Here is a 15,348-nt window from a genome sequence, read left to right as displayed (position 1 = left end):
ACTTTCAGTAGTGGGGCTTTATAGGGTACCCTTTCCCTTATATTTCATGTGAATTATTGCCAGTAAAGTTGTGTGAAAGTTGTACAATGTGCGTGTTGTACACTATGTTCTCTGTCGCCTCTCCTCCCACTCACACTCAGCAGATCATATGATCTGGACTCCACTTCCTTAAACACTGAAGCCCAACGTGTAGTGGAACACACAGAGACAGACACAGACCCTCCCCCCTGAAGAAGAGCGGCGGCGGCAGCAAGAGCAGCAGCAGCAGCAGGAGGTGGACGAGGAAGCAGCGAAACTGACTCATTTCTCCGGTAGTTGTACGAACATGGAGCCTGACCCGGCCCGGTACTGCGGCCTTCTCTTGACCGAGGTAGCTTTGAGGAGAAGCGGATACCGAGCGACTACACGCCGGCCGCGGCGGCTCGGGGGAAACCCCGTGGCCCTCACTGTCCTCGCGCTGCTGACGGTGCTGTTCACCTGCTGCGTCAGGTGTGTGGAGAGTGTCAAACCCAGCAACATTGTGCTGATCCTCGCCGACGACCAGGATGTTTACCTGGGGGGAATGGTGAGTTTAACAGACTTTAACATGAGCTCATAATAACACGTCTCTGCTGTGACACATTTGCTTGTGCCGAAAGTTTAAAGTGTGTCTAGTCAGTTTGTACATACAGTAGGTAGTTTTCAGTGTGCAGACTTTCTAAACATACATACAGAAAGAGGAACCAGAACACAATCTATACATTGTTTTGATGTAAACAGGCACAGAGAAAAGGTGTTGTAGCCCTTTTAAATACACAATACGTAACTTGTTATGGGTCTCTCAATCAAACCAGTTAATAAACGGCTGAACATGCAGCAAATGACAGCACGTATTAGTAGCACAACTGAACATTTCCTTCCACACCCTGTGTCATCGGTTGTTTGCCTCAGAAGTTAGTTGGTTAGTTGCCAGGTCAGGCCATGACTAACAGGGAAGGAGGTCACAGTCAGATATGTTTACTTAGGAATTTTTTAAGATTACTCAAAGGAAACACAGTTTGGTGGATGAAAACAGGATTGTGTGGGGAGGTAGACGAGAGTGTTTGTCAAACCAGAGCCAGAAGTGATGGCTCAGGTTTTTGTTACCAATGTTTGAATGAGGTTTTGTCAATATTGCCCAAGCTGTGCACAGGTGAGCCAACAGGTGATGATATCTTATGGCTACCATGTATGTTACGGCTGAGTATGGCTACCATGCCATTTTATCTTGCCAGTAGACAACCTTTTCCTTCTGTTAACTGAAGTTAGTTAGTTAGTTAGAAGTTAGCTCACTCGTCCACACCAAAATCTATTGTGAAAATCAGCATTTTTAGCTCCTGGTTACACTGCAAAAACAGCCGTACTAGAAATAAGTCAAATATTCTGATATTGATAATTGATTAATTAATCTGTCCTGGGTGCATCCCAGCTTTTGCCCTACGTCAGCTGAGATTGACACAGCGCCCCCCGTAACCCTCATGTGGAGAAGATGGATGGATGAATGGATAAAATGCTTGAATGTAGATTGTAAATCTAGACAATTTAAGACTACAATGTGTCTTAAAATTAGACAAAACTGGCCAAAATTAGTAAAATATTTGTATTTATTACAGGCAAAGAAATGTTGTTCCTTGTCTTAATTAAGCTGACTTTTACAATGTATACCTGAAGTCTAAGAATAATAATTAGTGAGAAAATAAGCCCTGCTCAGATTTGCCTCTTCAGAGGAGAGAAGATCAGAATCTCCTCCATCATCCATCCATCCATCTTCTACCACTTTATCCTCCACAGAAGGGTCGCGGGGGGTGCTGTGCCAATCTCAGCTGACATGGTGTGATACTTTGGACAGATCACTAGTCCATCACAGGGCCAAATATAGAGACAAACAACCACCCACTCTCACACTCACACATATGGTCAATTTACAGTGTCCAATTTACCTAGTCCCCATATTGCATGTTTTTGGACTGTCTGATGAAGCCGGAGAACACGGAGAAAACCCATGCACACATGGGGAGAGACGAGAACAAAACTGCTTTTATTTTCCGTTTTTGCAGTGGACCCAGGAGCTGTGTGCCCCTTTTGGGAAGTTTGTGTAAATCCAAAAAGAAGGATTTAAAACACAGATGTCACAAAATAACTAATTTGAATTTATTGATAGAGGCAGCAGTGGATCAACAACTCCTATTCCCGCAGTTTAAAGTCGTTGAGAAGGTTGTTTTACAGAACAAAGCAGGAAATTAATTCCTAAAATATAGTTTTTTGGGGTGTATACTCCGGATTGTTTTAAACGTGGGTGAGGCCACTACAAAAAGATGATTAACACCATTCCCATTGCCAGAGGCTGTTCTGCCCTGTGATGTTTTTTTCCCTCTGTGACACCCATGTGTGCAATTTGACGCCCTGGAAACAAAACGAGAAAACGCCATAGCTCTCAGTAATGAGGTTACGGTGGTCACTGTTTTGCACTTTCTCCCTTGGTCTCTCTTTAAATTGATAGATGACCTGATTCATGAAGTAAATGATATAGAGCACAAAGAATGCAAACGGCCGGAAGATGTATCTGCTGCGTCATGTTGAGCTGGAAATGGCGCATTCCAGGCAGAAAACAGAGGTTCCTAAAAACCCGTTCCCACTGGTAAAAAACCTGTTTAAACTTGGGATTAAACATGTTTTTGACAAGTGGGCATGGGGTATAATTGTCAGTACCTTTTTAATTATAAAGACCCATCCTATATATGGATTATGTAACTTTACATTGAAATAACTGTTATGATAGTGTGTTTATGCGCTGAAATGGAGGCCAGACAGGCTTTGATTTTTGTAAATATGTTGGGACAATTTTCACTTTGCTTGTCTCTCTCTCTTCTGTTCTGCAGACTCCTATGACCAAAACGAAAACCTTACTAGGAGAAGCAGGAGCAACATTTGTCAATTCTGTGAGTACATGTACCAAAGATGTGTATTTATTCAAGTACAACTGTACATGCACATGCTACATTACAGATGGAAATACTGTGTATAACATTTTATTATAATTACTATCTTTCTTTTACATTAAAAAAAGCATATGTCGTCACATGTGCTGTTGAGGAATGAACCTGTGATTTCACAACGTGTTACTAGTACTAGAAAAAAATCTTATTGCTTGAATGAGAAGGCTTGTCTCACTTCAGGTTCTTTGCCTTAAATTTGTCACGCATTTCATTGAAATAACAAGGAACAAAGTCGCAAAATTGTCCAAACCCCAAATTTCACTTCTTTAAAAAGAACAAAACAAAAGCAAATCATGTGATACTGTGTCGCAATTAGCTGCAACAATAGCAAAATAAATGAGATTTAAAGGTACAGTGTGTAAAACTTCAGTTGCATGTTGCAGCTGAATGAGAGGGATGTTTGTTCATTGTGGGCTACTAAAAACATGGTGGTCCTGCCAACATTGATAAGCAGTGTAGTTTTTTGGCTAAGTTCCTATCTATTGCTGCCATTAGCATTCTCCTTCCTGCTCTGTAAGTAATCTAATGACTATGTATTGAGCTTGGCAAGTGACGTCACACCGCAGTGCATACTGGGATACCCGGTGCCGTTTCGAAAGCTGGTTTCATGAATTCCGCGTTCTATAGCGATAACACATTACCATTATTGTTATCGATTCATTTGGCGATGCTGAAGAGCAAACTTAAAGAGAGGCAAAGCAGCAGTACATGTAAAAAACACTTTAGTCAGAAATATCGTCCAATGGAGTGGGAGTCACGTATTGTTTTTAGTGGCTCTGTGTCTGTATTTTGGCACTTCCTGATTTGTCCACTGGGTGTCACACTACTGTCCTGTTATGATAGATCTGTTTGTCTGTCTGTTTTTGTGTTTCCACACTTGCCAATATGGCCATACTTGCCAATATGACCACTTATACACATTGGTGCAGCTAAGAAGCATTAGTTTTGAATTAGGTGCAAAAAACAAGAGTTTCTTCACAGTGATAAGTTGTGAAAGATGTTGCAGGGGAAGACCAAGCCTTAGACGAATGAGTGTCAGTAGTACCATTTGAAATGGCAGCAACGTCTTTGGACCTGCCAGAAAATGTTTAATGGTCTTAAACATAGACATCAAAATAGCAAAACATGTCTCTTTTCCTTCCCTTGAAAAACTCTTCATCATCTGTCTCTTACTTACTTCAGACCTAAGCTTCCTGTTCTCCTGCAGCAGACGGTTTATTTCTGCCCTGTTTTGCATATAGTTCAGACAATCTGTTTGCTGTTTCTGAGCTGCTGGTTCATGTGAGTCTTCTGCCTCTGCCACACCCAGTAGCAAGGGTGGTTCACTGAACTGAAATACTGCTGAATTGCTGGCTTTCAACAGTGTTGTCACTATATACACCAGGCTCCTCTGTTAAATATTGAGATTTTATACAGTTCTTTTGCTAAATGTTGGATACACATATTTCGGGATATTTATCTACAGTTCTGCATTGTTTGGTGTGATTCTTGTGTCGGACGTCGCACTCATGACTCTTCCAGTGATGACACTTTCGAGAGTGAAGATCAACCTTCCTCCCTCACCCTTGGGACTGAAGAGTATGACATGCAACAGGTCAAATTAAATACAGAGTTACTTTCTCTTCCCTTTTTTCCCTTAATCAGTTTCTTCTTTCTTGTTTTTTTTTCTCCTTTGCATTTTATTGAGTGCATTAGAGGTTTTAGAGTTCAAGTTTATTATTTTTGATTTTTTTTACGGGCAAATCGATTTTATGGATGTGGGAAACATTTCTGCCTTTTGAACTCAGGCACTCAGCAGATGATGTGCACACAGGCCCTAGAGAGTTTTGGATTTATGAGGAATTTGTTTATTCTAGTGACTTAAAGATATGAGGGATGATTTAAAAGTTAAAAAACTATGGATGCTCTGTCAATACCTTTTTTTTGTTTTTTTTAACATACCTGTTACCCACACTGCATGAACTGTGGGTAAATCAATGTGATCACCCACACAGTATTTTACTGATGAGCCACAGATGAGATTTTTGTTTTGGTCAGTTCTGACCAGTGTCTGATGTAAAATCACTTTACCTTTTAATACTTAAAGTGTTAACACTGTTGTGAAAGCCTTTCTTTCCTCATTTTTCCTCTTCTTGTTGCTCTCGTTTCCCTCTCCTTTTTGAAGTTCACAGTCACGCCACTGTGCTGCCCCAGCAGGAGTAGCATTTTGACTGGTCGGTACCCCCACAATCACGAGGTGAGGAACAACTCCCTGTCCGGGAACTGCTCCAGCACGCTGTGGCAGAAAGGTCCTGAGACTGAGGCCCTCCCTGTTTACCTGAGCAAACAGAAATACCAGACCTTCTTCGCTGGGAAATATCTCAACCAGGTTGGAACACGTATAAACATGACTTAAACCTTTGTAAACAGAGCTCTGTGGTCTTCATGACACCCTGTTATGTACATACAAGATATCTAGGGGTACCCCTATATATCTCATGCATATAGGGATATAGCCTAAAATATCCAGATATTATTTTAAACCACCCAGCTCTGCTGTTTGTAAAAACATTTTTTTAAATTTAATTGTCTCCTCTTCTGCCAGTATGGTAAGAAAGAAGCAGGAGATGTGACTCATATTCCACCTGGCTGGGACCAATGGCATGCATTGGTGAGTCTCACAGAAACACACACGCACACACAAACATAAATGTTTTTTTTCCTGGTACTTGAATTATCACATGCCGTGTGCTGTCTGATTCACAGGTGGGAAACTCACAATATTACAACTACACCCTGTCTGTCAACGGCGTAGAAGAAAAGCACGGCGACAGCTATGAGATGGACTATCTCACTGACCTCATAGTGAGTTCTAATGTCACACACTGAGCGTCGGCATGCAATGACGTGCATTTACTGAGCTTGTGATCAACAGTAATCTGATGCATGGGAACACATGTACAGGGACATGTTATGAGAATGTATGGGTAGGAATTGTCTCATGACTCAAGTCAATCATCAACAACCAGATTGTGAATGAGACAAATGCTGTAGGATGTTTAGTTTTTGTGTGTTTCATTTTTCAGATTGTAGAAGTTGTGAGTGAGGACTTTGTGCATGTCATGTGATGATTGCTCATCATCCTCATCAGCTGACACATGGGTGTTTGTCACCCACACTGCTGACTCTGATGAGCTGCAGTAATGTCACTACTCTTATCAGCAATTAAAGCTATTTTTTGAGACTCAGGTAAATGCTAACTAACTCACAGAATCTTAGGTCTGTCATTTATTAACCTTGCCTTATTTGTTGAAATCCTCTTCACTTCCTGACAGCCGTCAATCAATAAAGTTGTCTTAAAAAAAAGAAGAAAAAGTTTCTTTAACCTTCTGATAACAATAATTATCAATAAAACCATTAATAATACGAGGAGAGATGATAGCCAGAAGTTAGCAAGAGTGTCATGGAAAAATGGTAGAGGGAGTGCCACCAAAATGTACAGTTCTACTACGGATAACAACTTCCTGTGTTTTAGGGGCGGAGCTTTGATGAAACGGCCAATGAAATGGGTTGTATTGGAGGACATTATGTTTTTTAGTAGGGGTGGGTCGATTTGGTGATATACTGTCATCCATCAGGAAATACGACAATCGATAGGCCAGGGAAAGTATCTTATATTATATATAATATTTATTTTAATTAATAAATTAAGGCGCTCTGAAGTAAACAGTTAGGCTACCTTCATCCAAGTTCAATACATGGACTTTATGCACTTTGTTCTCTATTAAAAATGGAGACATCCTGCACTTTTAACTTCTCACAGACGTTTTCTTTTCTTCATGATGTATCGCTATATGATTGTCTTGCAGTATATTGATTGTCACACAAAATTATGTTGCGATATTATTGGTATCGTGGGCCATGTATCTCGTATCGTGAGGTACCCTGTGATTCCCACCCCTAATGTGAAGTCTGCTCTCACACTAACTGACTAATGTTGATACGTGTTGGTTTAGCATGTTAGTATTCTAATATTTTGTATGCGTTTGGTCATGAAACAAATATTTGCTGTCAAAGATGTTGTTTTCTCTATAGCCATGTTTCCACCAAGTGGAATTGTTCCGTTTGGTACAGTGCAGAAAAGTAAAGGTACTATTCTCCAAACTGTATCGTAGTGTACCAAACTGAACTATACCATGATGGAAACATACGTTTTTGCTCAGCAGTGGTTTATTCCGTACTGGTTTGTTTTGCTACGCAGGCGAACCGCTCCCTTAAATTTCTGGATGACAGGAGCCCGCAGCATCCCTTCTTCTTGATGTTGTCTACTCCAGCTCCTCACTCCCCATGGACGGCAGCACCTCAGTACCAGAAAAAGTTTAGTGATGTTCAAGCTCCTCGAGATGGGAGCTTTGACAAACTAGGAAAGGTATTAAGAATCAGGAAGGATTAACAGCAAATGTCAGGTGTAAACTTTTCCAATTGAATCACTGTTTTACTGTGTTTTCAGGACAAACACTGGCTGCTCCGTCAACCCATCAACCCCATGCCAAATTCCTCACTGACCTTCCTGGATAATGCATACAGGCAAAGGTATATTTCATATCAATTATAATGTAATTTCATATCCAGTCCTCTTTTATACCCACTCTTGAAGCAAAGGCTTTAATCAATCAGAGTCAATATAAATGTATTATGGTCCAGACCTCTTCAACTTCCTGATTAACTTCCCTTCATCTTACTCCTGAGAGTCATTGAATGTTTAGAGCCTGAAGGGAAACAAATAGGCACAATCTGACTGTGTGACAAACATTCAACTCTGGAAGGATAAGTGTCATGTTAGCATAACGGAGCTTCACATTAGCCTTGGCAAAGGGCAGTGTCATTTCAATAATTGTTGTGTTAATATTGCTGTGCAGACTAGTTGGTTAAATCTTGGTAAATCTAGTCTGAGTGCATGATTTACCAAAAGTGAACCTCGAAATCTGTTCCCACTGCAGGTTTCATAGCAATGATTTGTCTTTCTGGATCTTTAGGGATGGGATAAATTGCTCTCTCTTTAGCCTGTCTCTGACTTTTTTAGCACGTCTATTCACCATCATCACTTTTATGATGAAAACAGCCAACAAAGAGACAGATTTTTGACATATTTCCTGACTTATGTGTTGTCTTAAAACAATAAATATTGGTCATCTCATCTGCAGGTGGCAGACCCTGTTATCTGTGGACGACATGGTGGAGAAGCTGGTCAAGAAACTTGACAGTTTAAAGGAACTGGACAACACCTACATCTTTTACACCTCAGACAACGGCTACCACACAGGTCTGAGCAAGCCTCAGTTTCTCTTCTTTAAAGCGATAGTTCAAGTTTTTTGAATAGTGGTTGTATGAGGTACCAGCTGCTGTTACCAGAAAACAGCCTGGGGAAACGAAGAAAAACAGATTTCAGCCACTAAATAAAATCTATGCTAGCTTCTGTTTAAGGTATTTCAAGTAAATATACTTACTGTTTTGTTTAATTCTAAAACTACCTTTTTTGGAAACTGAAGTTTATGTCGCTTTGTAAAATACTCCCTCCCCCTCTACCAAAGTGCACAGAGAAAATCACAGATTTTGCGTCATAGCACACAGGAGTTGTTGATCCACTGCCACCTCCATCAGTAAGTTCGGATGTGTTATTTTGTGATTTTGTTGTGTGAAATTTAGGTTTACCCAAGTGACCCAAGCTTACCACATGAGGCAGCAGTAGACCAGTACCTCCTGTGTTCGTGTGTAAAAACACAGCTTTTCTTTATGGACCTTGGTTTTTCAGTAAAACCCGTCCCAGTACGGAGTTTATGACAGTCAAAAAATTGTGTTTATGTTTTAGATTTATTCAACAAAAATTACAAAAGGAAAAAGCATACATACATATATGTACATATACATATCAGTGGATATATCCACTGATCAACACGGTCAGGAAAACGGTGAACTCCTCTGGCTCTCAAACCATCCCACATTTACTGAACTTCCCTCCCAGCAATCAACCCTGATCCCCTTAAAACTTATTTAAACTAAATTTATTTTTTTTACCCCATAAAAAACAAATTGTGACATTTTTTTTAATGAAATAGCAATGCTTGAGTGCAACAAATACAGTGCAAATATTAATTAAATAATAATTAGGACTTAACCAAACACTTTTAAATGCAGTTAAATCATTAATACTAATATTAATCTGAATCATAAACATTCATGAACTGAAACTACAATGAAATACATCAACATTCAGCAAAGATGGGCCTGAATATGTGTCATGAACCTTCAAAAAACATGAACCATCACTTTAACCCCTTAACCCCCTGTGCTCCCTATTCCAGGTCAGTTCTCTCTGCCTATCGATAAGCGGCAGCTGTATGAATTTGACATCAAGACTCCTCTTTTGGTCCGTGGACCTGGCATCAAACCAAACCAGACCCTGAAGGTGACATGACATTCTGTTGTTTTGCCACTTTGGCTTTTTTAATCTTTGGTTTAGTTTTCACTGTTTTTTTATCCTGTTGCGTGGCTCTTTCAGGCGTCGGTTTTGAATATTGACCTGGCTCCAACCATACTGGACATATCTGGGCTCAACTTGTCTTCTGTGAATATGGATGGACAGTCTTTCCTTGGGCAGATGGTCAGTTGCTTTTTCTTTTAGCTTTTAATCTACATAATCTTTCACTGTCACCTGTACTTGTATAGTGGAACAATTACTGTAGTCCATCTGAATGGTATTGTCGAGTCAACAGATTTGATGTAGACTTTCCTGCCGTCTGTGATTCTGTCACGTTTTTGTTTTAAGCATTAACTGAGTTTTTCCTGTTCAGGCTCCTTCACTGCGTAATGCCAGCACACGGCCCTTTTTCCTCATCGAATACACTGGAGAGGGACATGAGACTACAGATCCTGATTGTCCCAAATTAGGCCCTGGTCTATCTGTAAGTAGAGTGAGATTTTTCAGGCTAGGCCAAAATGAACTGGAAACAACTAACCTGGTAGATCAGATCACAAGTGGCATTTATTTGTAATTAATGCTTAATGGAGTCAACAAAAGATTCACAAAAACAATTAAAACTATTCATTTATTTAAAACTACGTATTGCATTATCCCTTCGAAGAAACATTTAAGCTTAAATTGTTAGAATCCTTATTACAAGTACCATAAGAGGCCTATAACAATATGAAACCAGAAATGATTTATCACATGCAGAGACACAACTAGTTATATTTGGACGACTTATTCTTACTTTATTTGTTATTTTCTCAGTTTGAGAGTAAGCATGTAACGTGGTTTAATTGTGCAGCTTTGCATTGCTGTGATATTGTCACTGAAACTTAAGCCCCGGAACCAGTGACCCTCTGGATACAGAAAATGTTTTAAATAAACTGCTCTTGTGTTTGATATAATCAAAAAGAACTCCATTTATTTCTGTCTGTTTTTGTAATTTATAGGTTCATTTAGCATAAAAAAAAAGTTTTTTATTGTGAAATATATTTAATTTTTATTAAAACAACTGTGTTTACTTAAAACATTTGTGAAATAGCATCATGAAAATTGTTATTGACTAAGATGCTCGTTGGCTGAGTTTGAGATGTCGCTGCTGTAGATACTAGTTTGTGTCACAATGACACATTTGGCTGGGGAGGTTGTCTTTAATGCGTCTTGGAGACCGATTAGTGTTCACACTTCACCACTTTCAAATGTGGTGCAATGATCTGATCTGTATTTGAGACACAATTTTGTTCGTTTTTACCTAAACTTAGAGCTGCACACTCATAATTGGATCCTTCAGGATGGATGTTGAATACTAATACCAGGTCGGAACAGAGCCTCAGTCCCTGGCATCTCCTAGAGAAAAATGATGACGCAATATTACAAAATGAAACCATTATGATTCTAACTCCGGTAAATTTCCCTTTCCTCAGGAATGTTTCCCCGACTGTGTGTGTGAGGACGCCTTCAACAATACGTACGCCTGTGTCAGGACCATCAGCGGTGACCAAGACCTACAGTACTGCGAGTTTGCGGACAATGAGGTAGAGCCTCACTCTAATGCTCACACACATGATTCAGACATAATGTATGCCACAGTTTTACTGTAAACCTAATTGAAATGTAAGATTATTAATACTCATAAAGAAGAAGCAATATATTGGCAATAAATGTATTCATTAGAATTTACTAATATGGCATAGACCTGGCAAATAGAGTGGGGCGACGGTAGCTCAGTGGTGGAGCGAGTCGCCTTTCTATTTGAAGAAGGCAAGACACTGAACCCCACGTTGCATATATGTATATGTATACATACATATCTGTATATATATCTATATATATATGTATGTATATATGTGTGTGTATATATGTATGTATATGTATGTGTGTATATATGTATATATATATGTATGTATATGTATATATATACTTAAGACCCTGGTATGACCCAACGCTTTTGTCTTGAATTTATTTGCGGATAAAAGTGTCATTACCTTTATTTTCATTTACTGTGAAAAGGGTCATTGACGGACATTTTTGCGCCATAGTTTGCAAAAACAGACGTGAAGCTCACTGTCTGCACCACTTTGTGTCCTCAGTCGTTCGTAGAAGTGTACAACCTGTCGTCAGACCCCCACCAGCTGGAGAACATTGTGAAGAAGGTGGATCCGGCCATCCTGCAGACCATGAACCAGCGACTCATCCAGCTCCAGTCCTGCGTAGGTGACAGCTGCCGTGGCATCAAGTAACAGGGGGCCGGCCCTCAGAGCGTTCTCATACTGTTTACTCCCGGGAAGCTGCCAAATATACACCACCTCTTGCCCAATCACACCACTTTTTTCCCAGCAGCTCTATCCAGGAGGTTTTGGATGGTTGGTGTTTCCCTGTGAACCAACCTGTGTTTCCACCACTTTTAAGCAGAATCGTTAATAATAATAATTAGTGGAGGGAGCTTCACGTAGAGAAGACGGCGAATAACTTTGATTACCTGTGAGTGTTTGTATCGTCATGACGGATGCTGTATTCTTCAGCAAGTGTTTTTTTTTTTCTACTTCTGATCTTCACCGTTGCCTTCTTCATCCTCTGTTTTACAACCAGTCGCTGATATTGTTGCAGCTTTTTCATCGAAAACCTGATTTGAACACGTTTTTAAATGCAAACCATTTTTTTCCCAGGCTTTTATTTTTGGTTGTTATGTCTGTACACTTCAAAATTTGATTTGTGAACCTTTTATCCATGGTGGTGGATAAAGTGGGAGCTACTTTTGTAAGTGTAAGTTTTTGTCCTATGTGGAGATTTACCCTGCGGTCACACCGAATGTGGATTCTCACATCGCGTCGTGCTGCAAGATCATTTGTCTGTGCATTCACGACGGCGATCACAGGAGCAGTGATAGACCGACTTCCTCGTGGACTCTTTTTTTCTTTTTCTTTTTTCTTTAAACGGTCTCTGTAGAGTCCTAGATGTGAACACACACACACACACACACACACACACACACACACAGATATGTTGTTCCTCCATCATAAACCAACTGAGTCTGGCTTGCTGGCTGTCGTGTCGTGGAGGTGACATTAGTCGAAGAATCTTAATGCCGATTGGTTTTTTGTGTAATTCAAAGTTTTCTGCAAAGTTGAAAGTTTGGCGAAAAAAGAAAAAAAGATTTTACCGTGTTTAAAATCACTGCACGAAAAAATGGTGTGACCGCAGCATTAGAGCCTCATTCAACCAAAGGTGTGTCGCTACACTGTAGCATAATCAATTCTTTAAGAGAATAGTTTAACATTTTTAAAAAAATAAGCTCATTTGTTTTCTTGTGGAGCGTCAGATTAGAAGACTAACAACCACTCACGATCACCCGATCAGCCTAAACGGATAGAACACACTTGGTGTAGAAAGTGCAAAGTTGGCTTAATCCACCTGCCTCTGTCACTAATACTCATCAATTTAATTTAATTCAAAGATCCACTGTGAAAGGTTAGACTGCGGACAATAACAAACTCTCCCATCACTTTTCCAAGTGTCTTCACTTTACTACCGTTTTTTTGTGTAGTAAACTTCTGCCTCAAATAAACTCTAAACTCTTTGTCCCCGTGGGCGGCCGTAGAAACATGGCGGGCACAAGATGACGGCGCCCACCCCGAAAAAGAACACGTGAAAGGCTTATTTTATTTACCTTACAGCAGTTATGCACTTACGCAACAATAATTATGTGCAGTATATTCAATAAATCCTCCTAAATACACGGTGGACGTTTTCATTGAATCAGGTCGTATTGGATTTGTGTGTGTGTGTTTGTGTACTTGAATATACAACTTTGCGAGGACCAAAAAAACCCTGTATAAATCAGAGGAAGTGTGTGTGTGTGTGTGTACGGTCACAAAACTTGTCAATTTTGTGAAATGTAACAGAATAATAATATAATCACAGAAATGGACATAAAAAAATTAATACATGTTTAAATTCATTGCTTTTTAGCTTATGGTGACTAGAACCAGGTTCCAGGTTCTTGTGCTGGAGGTTCTGAAGTCTAATGCTAAGCTAACTAGCAGCTGCATCTTTATGCACAGATGGAGGTAGTTTTGTTGAACTTCTAATCTAACATTTGGACAAGATTTCACTTCATGTCACACTATTCCCGAATTCTACAGCTATTTGTTTGTTTTTTATTGCTTTTTAAAAGAATGGTGTTGTAATTGTGCTCTTCATTGTGTCTAAGTGGCCCTTTCATTGAATGTAGTGAAGACAGTTTTGACCTCTTTTGTGTCCAGGTATTTCTTTACGTTTGTGCCTCTGATTTTAGAAGGAACACCGCTTTTAAAAACTTTCAAATCCATTTGTTTCGTTTTTTTGTCTGGACAATTCAACTGTGACGATTTGAACAGAGTCTCGTGGAAGATGAACAAAAGGAAGTGTTTTGTGAAGCATTCATAAAGGGAAGTTCCGTATGGTCTCATGTGCCTTTTCTTATTTGCACTGACAAAACAGCATGTGCCTCAACTGTGAATGTATTTGCACTGTGATGGAAAAGATTCAAATTAAAGCGTTTAATTGCACTCATTCATTTGTATATGTTTCTTATTGTATATTAGATGAACATCCAATGCAAAGTTTTACATAGTGTCTTTCACGCAGATTCTGCCATAAGATACATTTAGTGCTTTTTTTGTGTTTTATCCTCCACTTCTCTTTATATTTGATTTATTTTTTGTCTCTCCTGGACATGATGGACACATGCCCTCATGCTTGTGCTCTATTTAATGTAAAGTAATTACAGTCTTCTGTGTGTTTATATTTATATCTTGAATTGTGGGATTTTTCACATCTTCCCTTTCTCCCAACCTGAACTTCTCCCACTCCCTCACAGAGGGCGCTAATGGGTTACTTACATTATTGACTTGAATAGGATTTTGAATGCAGGACAAGTAATGGAGTGTGACAGTGGTATTTTTGGTTTAATGAAAGATGTAAGTGCTTAGTAATTTTTTCATTTTTTCAAGGACTTTGACTTGTGTTGAATGTTGAAAATCATCTCACACTTTCCTTTAAGTGTGTCCATTGTGGGCTACTGTAAATACATGGTGGTCCAAAATGACCACCTCAGCAGAGCTGCCCCATCTTCCTGACTATGAAAATAAAAGGCTCATTCTGGATTAATGACAAAACAATTCATGCAGTGAGGCGACATTACACTTATAGAAAGTCATGTGTAATTATTGAATCTTCAAGAAATTCCACGGAGAAATTTCTAGCGTGCCTGCTGATCTTGTCGTCGAGTGCAGGATTTGTGCTGGTAAAGGAGTAACATTTAGGTGGACTGAACCTATGAAACTTTTTGAAAAAATTACTAAACTATAACATTTTGGAGAATTTTTAGACGACATAGTAAACTATGACATTTTTGTCAAATTTTGGACAACATTCTATACTAAGACTTTTTTGACTGATTTTGGACAACATAGTAAACTATGACATTTTGGTGACTTTTTGGACGACTTACTAAACTATGACTTTTCTGACTGATTTTGGACGACATACTATACTGACTTTTTGACTGATTTTGACATACTAAACTATGACTTTTCTGACTGATTTTGGACATACTATACTATGACTTTTTGGGTGATTTTGGACAACATACTATACTATGACTTTTTTGACTGATTTTGGACGACATACTATACTATGACTTTTTTGAAATTTTGAATGACATACTAAAGTATGACTTTTTTGACTGATTTTGGACGACATACTAAAGTATGACTTTTTTGACTGATTTTGGACGACATACTATACTATGACTTTTTTGACTGATTTTGGACAACATAGTATGCTAAG

General features: G+C 39.2%; 1 protein-coding gene across 1 annotated transcript; it reads left to right on the top strand.

Annotated features, from left to right (window-relative positions):
• Positions 1–145: 145 nt before the first annotated feature.
• On the top strand, positions 146–14,070 carry gnsb (glucosamine (N-acetyl)-6-sulfatase (Sanfilippo disease IIID), b). Its single transcript, XM_044011790.1, has 13 exons — positions 146–565; positions 2,898–2,957; positions 5,179–5,382; positions 5,599–5,664; positions 5,760–5,858; positions 7,255–7,422; positions 7,504–7,586; positions 8,198–8,316; positions 9,356–9,459; positions 9,553–9,654; positions 9,845–9,955; positions 10,944–11,054; positions 11,610–14,070. The coding sequence occupies exons 1-13, from the start codon at positions 326–328 to the stop codon at positions 11,757–11,759; spliced, it is 1,617 nt and encodes a 538-aa protein (XP_043867725.1). The 5' UTR covers positions 146–325; the 3' UTR covers positions 11,760–14,070.
• Positions 14,071–15,348: the final 1,278 nt, after the last annotated feature.

This window comes from Solea senegalensis, linkage group LG21 (genome assembly GCF_019176455.1).
Source record: "Solea senegalensis isolate Sse05_10M linkage group LG21, IFAPA_SoseM_1, whole genome shotgun sequence".
NCBI classification, from domain to species: Eukaryota; Metazoa; Chordata; class Actinopteri; order Pleuronectiformes; family Soleidae; genus Solea; species Solea senegalensis.
This window is presented reverse-complemented; position numbering and strand designations above follow the sequence as displayed.